This window comes from Mobula birostris, chromosome 3, assembly GCF_030028105.1.
Source record: "Mobula birostris isolate sMobBir1 chromosome 3, sMobBir1.hap1, whole genome shotgun sequence".
Lineage (NCBI taxonomy): Eukaryota > Metazoa > Chordata > Chondrichthyes > Myliobatiformes > Myliobatidae > Mobula > Mobula birostris.
In genome coordinates this window covers 190,934,773-190,956,935 of record NC_092372.1, presented here as the reverse complement: position 1 = coordinate 190,956,935, position 22,163 = coordinate 190,934,773, and the positions used below count along the sequence as shown (strand labels likewise).

The 22,163-nt window shown below is 39.3% G+C and overlaps 1 protein-coding gene across 11 annotated transcripts in view; it reads left to right on the top strand.

Annotated features, from left to right (window-relative positions):
- odad2 (outer dynein arm docking complex subunit 2) overlaps positions 1-22,163 on the top strand; it is a 277,618-nt gene that overhangs the window by 245,310 nt on the left and 10,145 nt on the right. For 6 of the 11 annotated variants that reach the window (XM_072253888.1, XM_072253887.1, XM_072253884.1 and 3 more), the window contains one exon: positions 19,898-20,345. In XM_072253888.1, the coding sequence (XP_072109989.1) occupies positions 19,898-20,011 (114 nt within the window). In that variant the 3' untranslated portion in view covers positions 20,012-20,345. Of the gene's footprint in view, positions 1-19,897; positions 20,346-22,163 lie in introns of those variants that run through there. The other 5 variants (XR_011885489.1, XR_011885488.1, XM_072253885.1 and 2 more) reach the window with 2 other exon arrangements.

Below are 22,163 nucleotides of genomic sequence, written 5' to 3'. Positions count from 1 at the left end.
AGTTTTCATTTAAAACATAATAAAAATTCAATTATCTAGCCACAGTTCAGCTGCTATGCATGTTATAGTTATAGGGTGGGTTTTGAGGCATCAAAGCAGGTGAAAACTCAGTAAGATTATGGCTGATCACTTATCTAGTCCATTTTCCCAGTCAATCCAAAATACTTTGTACTAATATTGGTACTGAGCATATGAAATAGCTTAGTATCCTATAGGTTGGAGAATTCCAAAAATTCACAACACTCTGAGCAAAGAAATGTCTACTCGTCTCAATCCTAAATAGACAGACTCTTATTTCTAAATACTCTCGCCTCAACTAACACTGGTATCAACCCAGTCAATCATTTTCAGAATCCAGACTTTCAATGATGTAATCTCTCATTACTTTAAACTTCAGTATCTTATTTAATCCCATTCCAGGAATCAATTTGGTGAATATATGCTGCACTGTTTCCTTGGATACAGAGGACAGAACTGTATACTGTATTTGACATGTGGTCTCATCAAAGCCTTGAACATTTGCAGCAAGCATGCCTTATTCTTGTACTTCAACAGAGTACAACAGGTATCTTTAACTGCTTGCTTTGTCCATGAGTCACCTTTCCATGCGTCATGAGCCAACACTCTCAGACCTCTTTATTGGCTATTTATTATTTTGTCACCTCTTTCAATAAAGTATATCCTGTTTATCTATTCTTTAGACAAGAGTGAATCTTACTTTTCCCTGTCATTATGCTTCATCTAAAACTTTGATGGCTTCTCATCTAACCTGTTCTTATGCTTTATAGACTTTTGGAATACTCTCTTCAGCTAAGTTATGTCCTTTTGTCCAGGCCATTAATATAAATGATGATGCTAAAGTCTCAATACTGATCATTGTAGCTACTCAGTAGTAGCAGAGATGAGTAAATCAAAATCTATACATTTCTACTCACTTTTCTCTCCTGGAATCCTTCCTGCACCTGTGCCAAATTATTACTTTTACCAACTGAGGGCTTATTTTTTGTAACTAACTTTCTTCACAGCATTTTACTTGAATAACTTTTGCAAATCCAGATATACAACAGTACATTTACTGGTTTCTCTACTTGTACTACTAGTTAAAGATATTTAACAGTGGAGCAGAATCTCCCAAAGGATGATCTTTATCATGCTTCATTGAAATGAGGTGACTCGATAATCTGTTCATAGAGCCACAGTTTACCACAAAAATAGTAATTGCTGTATATCTACTGAATGGCTGAGGTTTCTTTTGCTTTTGTTTCTGCTATTTATTTATGTATTCATTTATTCAGAAATAAGCACATTACAGGCCCATCTGGCACCACCCACCAACTCACAATTTAACCCTAGCCTAATCATAGGACAATTTACAAAGACCAATTAACCTACCAACTGGTACGCCTTTGGACTGTGGGAGGAAACAGCAACACCCTAAGGAAACCAATGGGGTCACAGGGAGAAGGCCTCTCTGTCCAACAACACTTCCTGGAACACCACACACAAAATGCTGGAGGAACTCAGCATGCCAGGCAGCATCTATGAAGATGAATAAACACTCAATATTTACTTATTTCCATAGTAGTTGCCTGACTTACTGGGTTCCCACAGAATTTTGTGAATGTTGCTTTGGATTCCAGCATCTGCAGCCTTTCTCATGTTTATGACTTCCTGGAACACTGTCATTTACTCCACCACCACCCTCTCTCTTCATCCGCTAAATCAGTTTTGTATCCAATTGGTTAGCTCACACAAGATCTCATGTAATCTAACTTCCTGCACAAGGCTACCTTGTCAAAGACCTTGTCCAAGTAGACAAATTCTTCAGATGGCGTCAGTAGTAGTTTTTATGGTCACTAGCTACACATCTATAAAACCAGAGAGAAAATAAAAAAAATAAAATGAAAATCATTAAAAGATGGGTATATTTTTGTGAGCTTATATATATATATATATATATATATATATATATATATAATTTACTTTCTTTTTAAAACTTTATTAAATATTCTGAAGAAATGGGAAAGGGCAGAAAAGGACTTTACAGGTATGTATGTTTGACAATAATATGGAATTGACAGAAACAAATCAATAGCCTAATTTATTATCATGCCTATTGTATTTCCAATTAAGGATTCTTGATTTAGAAACTGAATGTTGAAAATCTGGGACAGAAGTGGGTTTGAATACAGAAGCACCCTTACTGAAGTAAGGACAATATCAACATGTTTTGATGATTTAGAATAGTGTCAAATTAAAGTTGAACTGATAGAAATGATGGGGCAAAATATAGGAATATGATTAATGCTTGTGTGGAGAATAAACTCCAACACTGAGATTAGATCCCATGCCTTGGAGAAGCACAGTTGCAAACTTAAGCTGCTAAATGTTTGTCCTTGCCTCAAATGCCTTCGACCGGCAGTGACTGCCAAGTGCAATTTGATTAGAACCTGAGAATAAAAATATTGTGGCTTTGAGTTGGCAGTCTATGAATGTAATTTTGGAATACTATAAAAGAGGTGTAGGACAACACATGTACCATTTGGAAAGAGCGATCTGGTGGTTGCTGCATTGTCTCCCATATAGGCTGAATTTCATGGTTTATGTAGTGAGAGAAATGGATGACTTATCTCAAAATGCTCACCTGACCTGGTTCCATTCCATGGGACATCTATGTCATTCTAAGGTTTCCCAGTCAATACACAGAGCACTGGTTGAAAACTTTGTGCTGCTGACAATGCTTTAATATTCCATCTTCAAATCCAAAATGTTTTTGTTTGTCATGCAGAGCAACTGTCACTGCATAATACCTGAACTTATTCATTAGCTAAAACAGGATTTTGGTCTGCTTATTTGAGGTATCTGCCTGACCACGATGTTGGAGTTGAAGTAACTAATAAAAGGAATTGGCAAGAAGAAATTGCAAACTCATTGGGTTGTAGCATAGGCTGAGAAGGATCTGCAATAGTGGATAGCCACTCAGTATTGAGTCTGTACGTTAGTAACTTTATCCTATTTGGCTCTAACCTCCTGAACTGTTGTAATGAGGCCCAATACAACCTTATAGAATTTTAGAGAAATACAGGATTTTAACAGACCCTTTGGCCTATCTCATCCATGCCAACCATTGTGTTAGTCCCAAGCTAGTCCCATTTGCTCATACTTGCCACTATCCCTCTAAATCCCTACTATCAATGTACTCGTGTAAAACTCTTTTAAATGTTGTTATTGTACGCCACAACCTTGTCCTCTGGCTGCTCATTCCATATACATGTCGCCCTCTGCATGAAGTTTCCCCACAGGCCACTTTCACTTCTCATCTCAAAGCTATGCCCCACATGCCCATCTTTCAGTGAAAGATTCAGTGGAAAAAAAAATGTTGTGCATTCATCCTATCTATACCCCTCTTGATTATATGCACCTCTATAAGGTTATCTCTCAGTCTTCTACATTCCAAGGAATAAAATCATAGTGTGCCGAATCTCTCCGTATAACTCAGTCTCTCAAGTCCTGGCAGTATCCTCATAAATCTTCTCTGCGCTCGTTCCAGTTTGATGATGTCTTTCCTACAACAATACTCCACCGTACTCTAAACATCAACCTCTTGTGCAATTGCAACATAACATCCCAAATCCTATATTGAACATCCTGACTGATGAAGGCCAGCATTCCCAATGCCTTCTTCACCACACTGTTTACTTGTGATGTCATTTTTCAACAAACAATGTTCTTGTACTCCCAGGTCCCTCTGTTCTACCACACTACTCAGGATTTAACCATCCACTGCGTAGGTCTACCCTGGTTTTATTTATTTATTTAGCAATCCAGCACAGAGTAATCCCTTCCAGCCATTGAGCCACGCAGGCCCAGCAATTTACAGTGACCAATTAACCTACCCAATACATCTTTGAACTGTGGGAGGAAATCGGAGCTGCAGGAGGAAACCCACATATTCCATGGGGAGGACATATAGAGAGCCCTTGCAGATGGCGCCAGTATTGAACTCTGAACTCTGATGCTCCCAGCTCTAATAGCATTGTGTTAACCACTACACTACCCTGGCACCCGCGGCTACCATTTGACTTCCCAAAATGCAACACTTCACACTTATCTGATTTGAAGTCCATTTGCTAGCCCTCAGCCCATTTACTAAGCTGATTAAGGTCCCCCTGTAATCTTCCATAACCTTCTTTGCTGTCTAAGATAACATCTGTTCACCACCTAACCAAGCCTTGTCCATTCACATCCAAATCATTTATATAAATAACAAGTGTTAGAGTGATTTTTGGGTTTAGCTTCAGCCACGAATCTTCAAATCTGAATATAGATTGAAGATTAAATTTAAAATGTAGCTCTGAACAATGCATTCCTAAAAGTCTTGAATCACAGACTAGAAAATGCTGTTTAAGATTCATTCAGATGTCTGGTGTGGGTGTCAATCGAGAGGTGTGAAGTTTGGGTGTAGTTTCAAAGAAAGTATTGTGGATGAATTGCAACTATGGAATTGTCCTTTGATGTATAGCACATAAAATATTGGGTAGCAATATTTGGGTAGCCAGACCTTTCCATTGAAAGAGTCTCAGTATGATGCCTGCTGTAACTTGTTTTGTCAAATAAAGAGGCTGCTTCATACCTACCAGTACTTCTCCACGATGACTTCATTCACACAACAACAAAAAGGAATATAAGTCCCAGCACCAACCCCTGTGACCTCCAGTCTGAACAATAATCTTCAACCATCACTCTCTGCTTCCTACCATTGAACCAATTATGGATCCTATTTGTATCCCATGTGATCTAACCTTCCAGACTAACCTGCTGCATGGGACTTTGTCAGAGTCCTTGCTGAAGTCCATATAGGCACTGTCCACTGTGCTATCCTCTACTATTTGTTTATTTACCTCTTTGAAAAACTATAATAGATTTGTCAGACACAGGTTTACCACACACAAAGCTGTAATAATAGCTGTACCCATAATTAGTCCTTGCCTATCCAAGTGTTGATAAATCCTTGCCCTCAGAATCCCCTCCAGAAACTTACCCACTACTGATGTCAGGTTCGCCAGCTTGTAATTGTCAGTCTTTTCTTTGTCACCCTTCCTAAATAACAGTACAACATTAGCCACCCCGCAGTTTTCCAGAATTTCACCTGTGGCTAAGTATCTCCACAAGGGCCTCCACATTTTTTCCATTGCTTCCCATAAGGTCCAAGGATGCATTTGGTCAGGCCTAGGAATTTAACCATCTTAATACACTTTTGGGCCATCAATATCTCCTCCCTGGTAATTTATTTCTCTCATTTATTTAGCAATCATTGTTTTCTCCACAAAAAAATCTCATCCATCTCCTGTGGCTCCATATATGGACAGCCTTAATGATCTGTAAGGGGAGCTATTCTCTCCCTAGCCACCCTTTCACTCTTAGCCAGTAGCTGGGCCTGGGACTTGATAAACAGTTCCTCATCTTTTTTTCTGGTCACCTCGTAATCTTCCAGCCTCAATATTAATTTCCCCAACCTCTGAAAACCCACTTGCTCTGTCTGTACCAGAAATGACCATTTTTTTTGCAAGCCATCTGTTTGTGACATTAGTTCAGTGTTTCTCTCATGATTAGTTCATCCTGTTACTGAGCATGTCCCACAGCCCAACTCTCTGCAGCATTTTACAATTCTTTGTAACATCAACTTCTAATTTTCTCATTAACCAATCTAACCAAAATGTCCATACAGTTTATCCTCTTGGCAACCCTGACCTCACTCTATCACAGATATTTATTTCATCCCATCTATCCATTCACCACCTTCTCTGCAGTTTACTACTAACTTGTTTTCTCTCTTTTTCAAATCTGATAAAGAATCTTCAACTTGAAGTGATAGCTCTGTCATCCCACAGATGCCTGACCTGCAAAAGTGTTTGCATCTCTTTTTCTGTTTTTACTATTAGAGTAGAGAAAAGATGTGACTGTCAATACTGTCTGCCATTACCAAATAGTCATTCGGGGGTTGTACAACATGTTAGGTTAATCTTGAAAAAGTATCCTTTAAAAACTTGTATTATTTTAACTTAATTGGTAAAGCAGTGAGTGTTTAAAGGTCACTTATAAGATATTGATGGTTAGATCAAAAATGCCTGACTCTAAAATTATCTCAACTAAATTATTTTAGTAAACACCAAATGCATCAGTCATAAATTCTTTCATTTTACACTTATGTTGTTGTATGGTATGTTAGAATTTAGGTGTTTATGTTACTTCAAAATAACATATTTTTATTATTCATGGATCTCAGAAGGAATTCAAATTGTCAATACCACTGTGACCACAAAAAAGTTATGCACCATTGTTATGGCTGTATAATTCCATAAGACCCAAAACCAAGGTGCCAATGTGCCATCAGTTGTGGCAGTGTGTTATTACAGCAAGACAACCTTTACATGTGTAGCTTTAAATTTTATACTTGCCACACGCCATTACGTCCAAGTTCCACTCTCCTCATAGTATGTGAATTTACAACAGGAAATCATTGCAAAATCATGACAATGAGAATTAAGTTTTTGTTTGTAGAAAGATACTCAGGCTGAGACTTCAAAACACATATGGAAAGGATGGGAGATAAACTATGTGATAAGATAGATAACAGAAAGCAAGAGAAGCACAAGAAAACGGGCAGTGGCCCAGATTATACTGAGAAGGCTGGAAAAACACTTCTGCTCCTTCTGCCCAGAAAAATAATTCCAAATTCACAGTAACGCATAAAACAGAAAATGCTGGAAGAACTTAGCCAGTCATGCACCATCTGTAGAAAAAGAAATCAGTAACAAAATTAATTGTTTTCCAAACTTGTACTGTCTCTTCCTGTATTGCCTCAATTTCAAACCTAAAATAGCAATCTATATCTAAGAACTCTGTTGGTTGCATGTTGAAATGTGTTTACCATATGTTACATACCTTCAAACAGATGACACAAATCCAATTGTTGTGCATAAGAGCCAATGGGGCTTGCATGCATTGAAGTTGATCCCAGTTATTGTGCAACATTTTCAACTGAGAATTTAGAAATATGATATTATTAGACCAAAGTTACTCTTTTAAAGCAGTGTTTGATCTGTCAAGATATGGAATGTAAGATTAAAGCTTTCAAAACAAAAATAGACCAAACAAAAATGTATTAAGTTATATATTTGAAAACTATTTATAAAGTAGACAATTTACAAAGAAAAGTTGAAGAAATACCTGTAGTAAAAATATTAAGTAAACTACTTTAAAAATCAAGTAGTTCTCTTAAAAATAAATTAACAATAGATATGCCAAATTTAAAGCATTATTTAAGTTTAAACAGATTCTTCAATGGTCTTCAGAAGTTATGCTGAGTATTAACTGTTGAGCTTTCATGGGGAAATTAGCAAAATAGGATTGAACAGGAAAAAAGATCTTATTCTAATGAATTTTCTCTTGCTTAATTATCAGATGAAATCAACTACCTTTGCGCAAAATCTTATTTATTTATTTGTAGGGTTGTGAATGCTGCAAGTCAATATTCATTGCCTGTTTTACCCTTACAGTTACTCCCACTATGCTTTTGAGTAAGGAGCTTCAAGATTTCAAGATGATATATTTCTAAGCAACACTTACAGTACGCTGGATGAACTCAGCAGGTCGGGCAGCATCAGTGGAAACGACGAGTCGACGTTTCGGGCCGGAACCCTTCGTCGGGACTGAAGAATGAAGGAGGTGGAAGGATTTGAAGAATGCTTGTAGGTTCAGTTGAAAGACCAGTAATTTGAAAGACAAAGGGGTGGGGGAGGGAAAGCCCTGACGAAGGGTTCCGGCCCGAAACGTCGACTCGTCGTTTCCACTGAAGCTGCCCGACCTGCTGAGTTCATCCAGCTTTCATTAGGGGGGTCTTTCATTGATTCTGATATGGTTATTATTCTATAGATTTATTGAGTATGTCCACAAGAAAATGAATCACAGAGTTGTATATGGTGATATACAGTATATGTACTTTGACAATAAATTTACTTTGAGCTTTGAACTTTGTTCTCCTCGGTGATGAAGGCCACAGGTTTTGGAGGCGTTTTTGGAATAGCTTAGATGAATAACTGCTGTGTGTTATGCAAGTGACAATGTGCTTATCTGGAATGTTGAGGGGGCACCAGCCTCCACTATCTTCTCAATTGCTCTCTAGATTAAACAATTTCCTTAGATCTTTTCTACACTAATGTGTTTCCTCATTTAACCTGTGCCTCTGATCTTAGACATCCCTTTCATGGGGAAAAGTTTATTACTAATTGTCCTATCTATGCCTTTCATAATCTTGCATATTTCTCTCAAGTCCCCACTTAGACTTCCCTGGTCCAAAGAAAACCAAATAGGTCTATCCAGTCTCTCCACATGACCGGAATGTGAAGAGAATTCCATCACATTTCTCACTTGTGTCTTATTTGGTTGAAAGGCTTTGGAATATCAGCAGGTAAATCATTTGCTGTACAATACCCAGAGTCTGAAGTAACCTTATATGCCACAGTTTTTACATGGTTGGTCCAGCTGAGTTTCTCATCAATACTGAGCCCCACAATGTTGATGATATGTTAGCCAGCAATTGTGAAGCCATGGATACCGAGGGTAGGTGGTTCAACTTTCTTTTGCTACTAATGATCATTTTCTGACATTACTGATTTTTGTGCTGTGAATGCCTTTTGCCATTCAACAGCCTATGCTTGAGAGTTATCTCTGCTCTGGAGATTAGAGGGGTGAAATGAAATCAATCAGATAGATTGTGTGTGGGCTAGGAAAGATCAAACTACTTATTGCAGGGAATCCTATTTGTGAATGATTGAGCAGATCTCACAAAAATGGAAAATTTACTGTTGTTCTGAGATTTTTGCAATTAATATAAAATTAGTTAAGTTGGACATTTTGACTGGAAACAGGACTTTCTAGAGAAATAGGTTGGCAAGAGTTAACTCTCCAAGCACTGCAATAGAATATCAGTTAAGTTTGCTTTTAGAGTTTGTTTACCTTTTAAGAAAGTAGAATTACAAATGGATTCCATATGTTAGCTCAAGTTTACTACATTCGGTAATAATAATCAAACTCTATGGATGCATAACTTGAAAGCAATTAAAATATTTACTTAAAAATTAAATAACAAATCACTGGATTTAAATAGGTTGGCTTACATATTTATTACCTACTACATATTGGCTGACAATGTGTTTTAGTAGAGATTTAGTTTTCTTTTAGAAGTTATTAAAAGTCCCTTGAGTGTAATTAGTAGCACTGCAGGAGCATCTGATGTATTATTTCATTACATTCATACCTCACTCTGGCACTTTTCGGTTGTAGCATCTATTGTCCATAGGTTTAATGCATGAACTCTTGAAGGTAACTCCTCTGCAAATGTCTCCACTGATGTTGTACAGAGAGAACAGAGAATAGTCATATCACTACAAAGCCCCTCTTCAGGGTAGATTGCCTCTGAGCTCCTCTCCAGGAATGAAGGCCATACATTAACTACATTGCTACTTCTTCACATTGGAAATCCCTATCTAGCACCATTGCAGTAGTATTTTGCCTTGTTATATTATAATTGCAGCATGTCCTCATTGTTAATACATTCCATGCAAATCTAAAGCTAACAGTGCTCCATTCTGGTAACAGTGAGGCTTTGAATATATTAAATTGGATGATGGGTTCCATATAAATATAAAAATGAGACCCCAGTATCAACACTTCATATCACACCTGATGCACATTTTTCTTTATTGAGAATTAAAATATAAGTCATCATCGTTTGATTTAATTTCTAGTACAGTTCTGTGGCAGTCACTGCATTGAATTATTGCATTGCATATTTCTCATCTGAAGAAACTATTTCCATCTTTCACCAGTTTTGGAGTTAGTATTTTTTGGACAAACATGGTGTATGCAATTTCAATAAAGCTGTGTTCCAATTGAAGAAAGGAATGTAATTGCAATGATGCATAATCACTTCTTTGGAGGTTGAACGCGTTGTGCCTGTTTTTATATCCATTTTCTGATGAAGTTGTATGAACTTAGAAACTGTATCAGGCACTTAATCTGATGATTCTCCCTAATGTGGGTGTCATTTCCTCTTAAAAATGTACCAATATTAAGTAGATCATAAGGTTGTGCCATTGCCCTTCATTTTTAATCCTCTGTAAGCAAAGAGAATATTACAATGAAATTAGTGAATCATGATGAACCAGTTTAATAAAACCAATCATAAAGAATATTAGCAAATAAATATTTAGCATCATCCAATGATGGTCTTTTATCATTGGTTTTTCATTGAATCATAAAGTTCTATTGCACAGAAATAGGTCTTTTGATCCAAATTATCCATGCCAAACAATATCTATGCTGATCCTACTTACCTGTATTATCCTATATCACCCTTTTCCTCTACATTCTTTCTAATGCTACCACATCCTTCCTGCAGTGTGGTGACTAAAGCAACGTACAATACTCCAAGTACATTTTGACCAATATTTTGTACTGTGAGAGTAGCTTTGGCCCCTTATCTGAGAAAGGATGTACTAGCATTGGAGAGGGTCCAGAGGAGGTACTTGAGAATGATCCCAGGAACGAAAGGGTTAATGTATGCGGTGTATTTGATGGTTCTGGGCCTGTACTTGCTGAGGTTAGTAGAATGACGGGGAAGGGCAGATCTCATTGAAACCTATCAAATATTGAAAGGCCTAGATAAAGTGGATGTGGAGAGGATGTTTCCTAAAGTGGGGGAGTCTGGGACCAAAGGGTACAGTCTCAGAATACAAGGACGTCTCTTTAGAATAGAAATGATGAGGAATTTCTTCCGCTGGAGGATGGTGAATGAGTGGAATTCATCGCCACAGATGGCTGTGGAGGCCAAGTCATTGGGAAATTTGAAGCAGAGGTTAATAAGTTCTTAATTAGTCAGGGCATCAAAGGTTACAGGAAAAAGGTAGGAGAAGGTGGTTGAGAAAGATAATAAATAAGCTATTATAGAATGGTGCAGCTGACTCAATGGGCCAAATAGCCTAATTTTGCTCCTAGTGTATGTCTTATGATCTTCTGGTCTTATGCTGCAACTTGATGTCTGAATTATTCTATCTAATGTCTCAGTCAAAAAAGGCAAGCACACTGAATACTTTCTTCACTGCCCTGTCCACCTGTATTGCTATTTTCAGGGAGCTGTGAACTTGCACCTCTAGATCCCTCTGTGGTTCAAGACACCTGAGGTTCTTGCCATTTACTCTAAAGGTCCTATTAGTTTTTGATGTCCCAAAATGCATTGCCTCAAACTTGACTGGATAAAATTCCATCTGTCATTTCTCCAATGAACTTTCCAACATCCAAAAGTTATATCATTTCACAACTTTCTTTGCTATCTGCTACAACAACAATTTTTAAGCCATCAGCAAACCTAATTAGATTAGATTATGGGGACACTCAGTCCTCATTTATTGTTATTTAGAAATGCATGCATGCATTAAGAAATGATACAATGTTCCTCCAGAGTGATATCACAAAAAAAGGACAAACCAAAGACTAACACTTACAAGGCCACATAACTATTACATATAGTTACAGCAATGCAAAGCAATACCATAATTTGATGAAGAGCAGACCATGCGAACGGTTAAAAAAAAGTCTCAAATTTCCGATCGACTCCCGATAGTCCCCGATAGCAGGCGGCAGAAGGGAGAAACTCTCTCTGCCATAAACCTCCAGGCACCGACAACTGTCGATGCATCGGAAGCACCGACCACAGCGGACTCTGAGTCCGTCCGAAAACTTCGAGCCTCCGACCAGCCCTTCGACACCGAGCACTGAGCACCATCTCTGCCGAGCGCTTTCACCCTGTCCCGGCCACTGAGCAACAAGCAAAGCCGAGGATTTGGGGCCTTCCCCTCCGGAGATTCTGGATCACACAGTAACAGTGGCAGTGAAAAAGGCATTTCAGAAGTTTCTCCAGATGTTCCTCCGTTCTGTCATGTCTGTCTCTATCAATTCAGAATTGTGCATGGCGCCCTACTTGACAGATTAAAGATATCATTCACTGGAGTGGCCACGCAAGCTGCATTGCGCCACCATCTTCTCCTCCTCCTACATAGTTTAATAATCAGTCCATCAACATTCTCATCCAAGACACTATACAGTATATGACAGACAATGGTGATTCCGACAGTACACCACTGATTATGGAGCTCCCAGTCAGAAAAACCCTCTTCCACAATTCTCTTCCTCCTCTCATCCAGCCAATTTTAGATCCAGTCTGCCCACGCATCTTGGATTCCATGAACCCTAATCTTCTGAACCAGCCTATCATTTGGGACTTTTCCAAAAGCCTTGTTAAAGTCCATGAACCATCATGTATGGCCCAGCCTATATTGATTTTCTTTGTTACCTCCTCAAAAAAAACTCAGTCAGATCTCATGCACAAAATCATGTTAACTTCTCATAATGAAGATAAATTCTATTCTTTAAAAGTAGTTTTTTTAATAATATTCCTACTATTGGGATGTCTCGGATTGGGTCCTGAATATTCTAAAGGGGGAGGGTGAGCAGCCAGTTGTCTTGGTACATGTTGGTACCAATGACATAGATAGGACAAAGGAGGAGGTCCTGAAGAGAGATTTCCAGGAGTTAGGAAGGAAGCTGAGAAGCAGGACCTCCAGGGTAGTAATCTCGGGATTGCTACCTGTGCCATGTGCTAACGAGGGCAAGAATAGTCCGATCAGGCAGATGAATGCGTGGCTGAGAGACTGGTGTAAGGGGCAGGGCTTCAGATTCTTGGATAATTGGGATCTATTCTGGGGGGGAGTATGACCTGTTCAAAAAAGACAGGTTACACCTGAACCCGAAGGGGACCAATATCCTGGTGGGAAAGTTTAATAGAGTTGATAGGGAGGGTTTAAACTAATTTGGCAAGGGGATGGGAACTGGAATGACAGACCGGAGGAAGGGGAAAACCGAAATAAATCTAAGATAGTGAGCAGTAAAAATGTCAGGAAAGACAGGTAGGTGATGGGGCAAATTTGTAGCCATTGGGATGAGTTGCAGTGCAATAAAGTTGCAGTGAAATCAAAGCAAAAAGTGTCAAATACTGATCTTAAGGTGTTGTACTTAAATGCACACAGCATAGGGAATAAGGTGGATGATCTTGTCGTACAGCTACAGATTGGCAGGTATGATATTGTGGCCATCACTGAGACGTGGCTAAAGGATGCATGTCTCTGGGAGCTGAACGTCCAAGAATACACGGTGGATTGGAAGGATAGAAAGGTAGGCAGGGGGGGAGGCGTGGCTTTATTGGTAAGAAATGATATTAAATCATTAGAAAGAGGTGATATAGGATCGGAAGGTGTAGAATCTTTATGGGTTGAGCTAAGAAATAGCAGGGATAAAAGGACCCTAATGGCAGTTATTTATAGGCCTCCAAACAGCTGCAGTGATGTGGACTACAAATTACAACTGGAAATAGAAAAGGCTTGTCAGAAGGGCAGTGTTATGATAATTGTGGGGGATTTTAACATGCAGGTGGATTGGGAAAATCAGGTCGGCACTGGATCTCAAGAGAGAGAATTTGTAGAGTGTCTGCGAAATGGCTTTTTAGAACAGCTTGTTGTTGAGCCCACTAGGGGATCAGCTGTACTGGATTGGGTATTGTGTAATGAACCGGAGGTGATTAGAGAGATTGAGGTGAAGGAACCCTTAGGAGGCAGTGATCATAACATGATTGAGTTCACTGTGAAATTTGAATAAGAGAAGCCGAAATCTGATGTGTCGGTATTTCAGTGGAGTAAAGGAAATTACAGTGGCAGGAGAGAGGAACTGGCCAAAGTTGACTGGAAAGGGACACTGGCGAGAAAAACAGCAGAGCAGCAGTGGCTGGAGTTTATGCGAGAAATGAGGAAGGTGCAAGACAGGTATATTCCAAAAAAGAAATTTTCGAGTGGAAAAAGGATGCAACCGTGGTTGACAAGAGAAGTCAAAGCCGAAGTTAAAGCAAAGGAGAGGGCATACAAGGAAGCAAAAATTAGTGGGAAGACAAAGGATTGGGAAGTTTTTAAAACCTTACAAAAGGAAACCAAGAAGGTCAGTAAGAGGGAAAAGATTAACTATGAAAGGAAGCTAGCAAATAATATCAAAGAGGATACTAAAAGCTTTTTCAAGTATATAAAGAGTAAAAGACAGGTGAGAGTAGATATAGGACTGATAGAAAATAATGCTGGAGAAATTGTAATGGGAGATAAGGAGATGGCAGAGGAACTGAATGAGTATTTTGCATCAGTCTTCACTGAGGAAGACATCAGCAGTATACCAGACACTCAAGGGTGGCAGGGAAGAGAAGTGTGCGCAGTCACAGTTACGACAGAGAAAGTACTCAGGAAGCTGAATAGTCTAAAGGTAGATAAATCTCCTGGACCAGATGGAATGCACCTGCGTGTTCTGAAGGAAGTAGTTGTGGAGGCATTAGCGATGATCTTTCAAAAGTCGATAGATTCTGGCATGCTTCCGGAGGACTGGAAGATTGCAAATGTCACTCCACTATTTAAGAAGGGGGCAAGGAAGCAAAAAGGAAATTATAGACCTGTTAGCTTGACATCGGTGGTTGGGAAGTTGTTGGAGTCGATTATCAAGGATGACGTTACAGAGTACCTGGAGGCATATGACAAGATAGGCAGAACTCAGCATGGATTCCTTAAAGGAAAATCCTGCCTGACAAACCTATTACAATTTTTTGAGGAAATTACCAGTAGGGAGATGCAGTGGATGTTGTATATTTGGATTTTCAGAAGGCCTTTGACAAGGTGCCACACGAGGCTACTTAACAAGATAAGAGCCCATGGAATTACGGGAAAGTTACATACGTGGATAGAGCGTTGGCTGATTGGCAGGAAACAGAGAGCGGGAATAAAGAGATCCTATTCTGGTTGGCTGCCGGTTACCAGTGGTATTCCACAGGGGTCTGTGTTGGGGCCACTTCTTTTTACATTGTACATCAACGATTTGGATTATGGAATAGATGGCTTTGTGGCTAAGTTTGCTGACGATACGAAGATAGGTGGAGGGGCCGGTAGTGCTGAGGAAGCGGAGAGTCTGAAGAGACTTGGATAGATTGGAAGAATGGGCAGACAAGTGGCAAATGAAGTACAATGTTGGAAAGTGTATGGTTATGCACTTTCGCAGAAAAAATAAACGGGCAGACTATTATTTAAATGGGAAAAGAATTCAAAGTTCTGAGATGCAACAGGACTTGGGAGTCCTCGTACAAGATACCCTTAAAGTTAACCTCCAGGTTGAGTCAGTAGTGAAGAAGGCAAATGCAATGTTGGCATTCATTTCTAGAGGAATAGAGTATAGGAACAGGGATGTGATGTTGAGGCTCTATAAGGCACTAGTGAGACCTCACTTGGAGTACTGTGGGCAGTTTCAGTCTCCTTATTTAAGAAAGGATGTGCTGACATTGGAGAGGGTACAGAGAAGATTCACTAGAATGATTCCGGGAATGAGAGGGTTAACATATGAGGAACGTTTGTCTGCTCTTGGACTGTATTCCTTGGAGTTTAGAAGAATGAGGGGAGACCTCATAGAAACATTTCGAATGTTGAAAGGCATGGACAGAGTGGATGTGGCAAAATTGTTTCCCATGATGGGGGAGTCTAGTACTAGAGGGCATGACTTAAGGATTGAAGGGCGCCCATTCAGAACAGAAATGTGAAGACATTTTTTTAGTCAGAGAGTGGTGACCCTATGGAATTTGTTGCCATGGGCAGCAGTGGAGGCCAAGTCATTGGGTGTATTTAAGGCAGAGATTGATAGGTATCTGAGTAGCCAGGGCATCAAAAGTTATGGTGAGAAGGTGGGGGAGTGGGACTAAATGGGAGAATGGATCAGCTCATGATAAAATGGCGGAGCAGACTCGATGGGCTGAATGGCCGACTTCTGCTCCTTTGTCTTACGGTCTTATGGTCTTATTGATGTAAGACTTACCAGTCTGTAGTTTCCAGGTTTATGCCTACTTCCCTTTTTTGAATAAAGAGACAACATTGGCTATCCTCCAGTCCTCTAATATTTCACCAATGATAAAGAAAGGTGCAAACCACTTTGTTAGAGCCCCAGCAATTTCCTCCTTTTCTCCCATTGCATCCTGAAATAGATCCTGTTCTCACATAAACCAAACAGGCCAACGCCGAGAAATATTAGAAATATTGCATTAATATGGCCAATAGCAATTTCAATTATTTTAATGAAAACGGAGGTCTGAAAGGAAACAAGTAGCAGGTACATTGCCAAATTTTTAAGATAATCAATGTTAATATTTGGCATAACTGACATCAGCTCTGGGATTTTCACACATGCATCAACAAAGGTGAAAATCCCTAAATTGTTATCAGTGATTTGCTCTGGCAGCATGCTTTGATCTAATCCAGGGCTGTTCATGAAGAGTGGGAGAGGAAACTTAGGCTAACTGCCTGAACCTGCAGCTCACATTTTCTGTAACAATCACAGGGGATATAAACACTGTACTCCTCTTGATGTCATGGAAGGCAATGACTGTGATGGTCTCAGATAATTTAGAAAAGAATATTTCACATGTTTAAGATAATGCTTAAGATAATTCTTTAGATTTTTTTCATCAAATTGTTTTTGAATTTTTAGAATTTTTATACATCCTGACAAGTATTTTTTAAACAAGTTCAATTCATTTTTTAAAGTTTTTATGATTTTTTTCAAAAATATGTGAATGTTTCTGAATGCCTCAAAGCATTTAGAATATTTGACAGTACTGCTGAGGACTAGAGATTTATTGAATCAGTTGTCATTTTATTTTACTCTGTAAGTGGTGCTTGTTTTGGCCACTCACAGACTGGAAACTGGATCCATTAGTGCTCATTTTCAGGATTGCAATTGCACCCAAATGAGATTTAACTTAAGTTACATTGCATTAACAATCACTTCCCATCAGGAAATTGGCCTGAACACTTCTGTGTGCAATTCACCTTAGCACATCTAATAATTTCCCAACGTCAGAGGCACACCTCCTAACATCACAAATCAAGCAAAGTACATTACTTTTCTTACCAGTATAAGTTGAAGCTTTTGTGTGCAATCTACAACAATGAAATATTGGTGGGGTGGTCCGTGTTGGGACTGCTTTGTTTTACATTATATGTCAGTGATCTGGATGACAGAATTAGATGTGCTGTCATTGGAGAGAGAGAGAGAGAGAGAGAGAGAGAGAGAGAAGGAATTATTCCAGCAATGAAAGAGTTAATGCGTGTACTCACTGGAATTTAGAAGAATCGGGGGGATCTCATTCAAATCTATCCAATATTGAAAGGCCTGCATAGAGTGGATTTGGAGAAGACGTTGCTATAGTGGGGGATTGTAAGACCAGAGGGCATAGCCTTAGAATAGAGGGACATCTCTTTAGAAAAGAGAGACACCTCTTTAGAATAGAGATGAGAAGGAATTTCTTCAACAAGAGAATGGCAAATCTGTGGAATTCATTGCCACAGACGTATGTGGAGGCCAAGTCATTGGGTATATTTAAAGCAGAGGTTGATAAGTTCTTGATTAGTCTGGGTGTCAAAGACTGCAGGGAGAAGTCCTCATCCAGGTCTTTTATAAAAAACACGAAGAGAAGGTGACCAGTGGTGTGCTTCTGGGATCTGTTCTGGGACACCTTCTCTTCGTGATTTTTATGAATGACCTGGATGAGGAAGTGGAGGGATGGGTTAGTAAATTTGTTGATGATACAAATGTTGGGGGTGTTGTGGATAGTGTGGAGGGCTGTCAGAGGTTACAGCGGGACAATGATAGGATGCAAAACTGAGCTGAGAAGTGCAAATGGAGTTCAACCCAGATATGTGTGAGGTGGTTCATTTTGGTAGGTCAAATATGATGGCAGAATATTGTGTTAATGGTAAATCTGTTGGCAATGTGGAGGATCAGAGGGATCTTGGGGTCCGACCAAAGAACACTCAAAGCTGCTGCGCAGGTTGACTCTGTGGTTAAGAAGGCATACGGTGCACTGGCCTTCATCAATCGTGGGATTGAGTTTAAGAGCCGAGAGGTAATGTCACAGCTTTATAGGACCCACTTGGTGTACTGTGCTCAGTTCTGGTCACTTCACTACAGGAAGGATGTGGAAACTATAGAAAGGGTGCAGAGGAGATTTACAAGGATGTTGCCTGGATTGGGGAGCATGCCTTATGAGAATAGGTTGAGTGAACTCAGCCTTTTCTCCCTGGAGTGTCAGAGGATGAGCGGTGACCTGATAGAGGTGTATAAGATGATGAGAGGCATTAATCGTGTGGATAGTCAGAGGCTTTTTCCCAGGGCTGAAATGGCTAACACAAGAGGGCACAGTGTTAAGGTGCTTGGAAGTAGGTACAGAGGAAATTTCAGGGGTAAGCTTTTTATACAGAGAGTGGTGAGTGCGTGGAATGGGCTGCCAGCAATAGTGGTGGAGGCAGATACGATAGAGACTCCTGGATAGGTGCATGGAGCCTAGAAAAATAGAGGGCTCTGGGTAACCCTAGGTAATTTTTAAAGTAAGATGATGTTCGGCACAGCATTGTGGGCTGAAGGGCCTGTATTGTGCTGTAGGTTTTCTATGTTTCTAAGGCAGGAGAATGCAGTTGAGAGGGATAATAAGTCAGCCATGATAGAATGGCAGAGCAGACTTAGTAGGCTGAATGGTCTAATTTTGCTCCTATGTTTTATGGTCTTATACCATGTCTGTTTGTAGTATCTGTTTCTTACTTAAGTGGCACTCCGTTGATATTAGGAAGTTCAGGTATTTTCCGTGAGTTTACAGAGTTTTCTTAAGCTAGAAGAAACTGCTTGGTATTTAGCTACTGAGATACTCTTCCCATTTGTGCCTCAGTGGTGAAACTGTCAAATGTGCTGAAGTGGCATCCCTGGCAGCAATATATTTCTGAATATTATGATAATTTTTGCTAATGACTAGCTGTGCAAGATGGGTTTGGGGCATCAAGGGGCAAAGACATGCTCATCTGAAAACTGACTACTCACCAAGGAGTCTTAGGAGACACCAAATGTAGCCAAGACTCTCAGACAAACATTTATAAACCTGATTTCAGTGATGATCTAGCAGTATCTCAGCACTGTAACATACCTTTTAATGGTGCTGTGCAGTTCATCCTGATACAGTATATCTTACAATAACATGAAATTTATATCTGTCACATGGTGCAATCAAAACAGGGGAAGGAATTGATTGCTAATGGCTATCAAGATCACTGATCATTGCTATCTCCTACAAAACAAAATTCCATCTTTTACGTGAGAAAGCAAAACTACATTTAAGAAATCCCATTGTCTGCTAAGGGCTGATAGTATTGGCTGATGTTACTTGCATACAGCATTTTGTATTATGTGCTATATGAGTAAACAAGGACTGCACTTGATTGTTCTGTTTCATTTTAATAATTATAAAATTAGTCATTTTTTATGACTTTAATTTTGTAGATCCTTTCCTACTATGATTTGGTCATTTAAATTAGACAAGCTTTCTGGTGTTTACATTACTACCTATGGGTGTACATAATTCTTGTTTAAAATATTTGGTTGTGGAAAATTGCTCACATAAAGGGAATAATATATTATTCAATATAGATTTTTATTCTTGATTCATTAAAATATTGCTTTTTGTTGGAGAGTTAAGAGAAGCTCAGTTTTGTACTAGAACAGCTGTGACAATGATCCAATATTGCAAATTCTATTATAAGTTCACTCCTTCCCTGCTTTAAACTCTGTTTTCCATTTTCTTCATTTTTTTCTTTGTATGCTACTTCCCTTCCCCTCTAATTATATGTGACCAATGCCATTATCTTACTTGATTTCTTACTATTCACAGCTGCTTTTGAATTTGATGGAATCCACGGATGAAACTCTACAGGAAGCGGCTGCTGGTTGCATTTCAAACATTCGACGGCTTGCCCTGGCTAATGAGAAAGCTCGCTACAAGTAAAAGCAGTGTACATTCCATTACCTTTCTCAGGAACAATTACCTGTACAGGTATAATAAAAGAAAGATTTACTATGTACTCCTGCTGGATGTGCATGAAAGAGATTCTGCACGAGCTAAAATAAACCAGATGCTAATAGAAGTACAAAAGCAGTTTCTGATTTCCTAAAAATCACATGGAGATAAATTAATATTACACAGTGCTACTGAAGGTTAAAAGGATCCTTTTTTTCCTTAAAATGGAGGATCTGTTTCGATTTTGAAAAAGCGCTAACAGGTCCTTAATGCAGATCTAAATAATTGAGAATTTATCTATAACAGAAAATTTGATTTCTCAACCAAAATAAAGGTACTGTTTTTCTTCATTGTGAGTGGCTGTCTGTAATTTTAGATTACCTTATGTAATTTCTGTGATACTTATCCTAAGTAATTTTCAAGCATTCCTCTGCAGCATCATTGAAATCTGCAAAGGAAGTCTGAATACATAAGCAAAGATTTAAGAACTAGCAATGTTACTGTAACTCAGACCTCCAAATATCTAAGATCCTAAGACCATCAGACATAGGAGCAGAATTAGGCCATTCAGCCCATCAAGTCTGCTCCAGAAATCTATCACGTTTGTTTTATTATCCTTCTCAGCCCCATTCTCCTGCTTTATCCCCATAATCTTTGACAACCTGACTAATCAAGAACTTATCAACCTTTGCTTTAAATATACCTAATGAGCTAGCCTCCACAGTCATCAGTGGCAATGAATTCCACAGATGTACTACCCTCTGGCTAAAGAAATTCCTCCTCATCTCTGTCCTAAATGGATTTCACTCTATTCTGAGACTGTGCCCTCTGGTCCTAGACTCCCCATTATATGATCCTCTGCACATCTACTCTAGCTAGGCCTTTCAATATCTGATAAGTTCAATGAGATCCCCACTAATTCTTATAAACTCCAGTGAGTACAAACACCGAGCCCTCAAGCACTCCTCATAACCCTTTCATTCCCGGAATCATTCTCATGAACCTCCTCTGGATCCTCTCCATTATTAGCACTTCTTCTCTTAGGTAAGGGGCCCAAAACTGCTTGCAATACTCCAATTGCGGTTTGACCGATGTCTTATACAGCCTCAGCATTACATCCTTGCTTTTATATTTTAGTCTGCTTGAAATGAATGCCAACATTGCATTTGCCTTCCTTACCACTGACTCAAACTGCAAGTTAACCTTTAGAGAATCCTGCATTAGGACTCCCAAGTCCCTTTGCACTCTGGAGTTTTGAATTTTCTCCTCGTTTAGAAAATAGCATATGCCTTTATTCCTTCTATCAAAGTGCATGACCATACACTTTCCTACACTATATTTCATCTGGCCCTTCTTTGCCCATTCTCCCAATCTGTCTAAGTCCGACAACAGACTACCCGTTTCCTAAAGACTACCTGCCCCTCCAACTATTTTTGTATATTCTGCAAATTTGGCCACAATGCCATCAATCCCATCATCCAAATCATTGACATATAAGTAAAAAGAAGTGGTCCCAACTCCTACCCCTTTGAAACACCACTAGTCACCAGCAGCCAATCAGAAAAGACCCCCTTTATTCCCACTCTTTGCCTCCTGCCAGGCAACCAATCTCCTACCCATGCTAGTATCTTTCCTATATTACCATGGGTTCTTATTAAGTAGCCTCATCTGTGGCACCTTATCAAAGGCCTTCTTAAAAGTCAAGTTTACAATATCCACAGACTGTCCTGTGTTTATCCTGCTAGTTATTTCCTCAAAGAATTCTAACAGATTTGTCAGGCAAGATATCTGCTTAAAAAGAGGATGCTGACTACGGCCTTCTTTATCATGCGCCTCCAAGTACCCGAAAACATCATCCTTAATTATGGACTCCAACATGTTCCCAACCACTGAAATCAGGCTAAATGGCCTATAGTTTCCATTCTTCTGCCTCCCTCCCCTTTTAGAAACTGGAATGACATTTGCAACTTTCCAGTCCTCCAGAACAAATCCAGAATCTAGTGATTCTTGAAAAATCATTACTAATGCCTCCACAATTTCTTTAGCTACCTCTTTCAGAACCCTGGGGTGTAGTCCATCTGGTCCAAGTAACTTATCTAATTTCAGACCTTTCAGCTTCTCAAGCATCATCTCCTTAGTA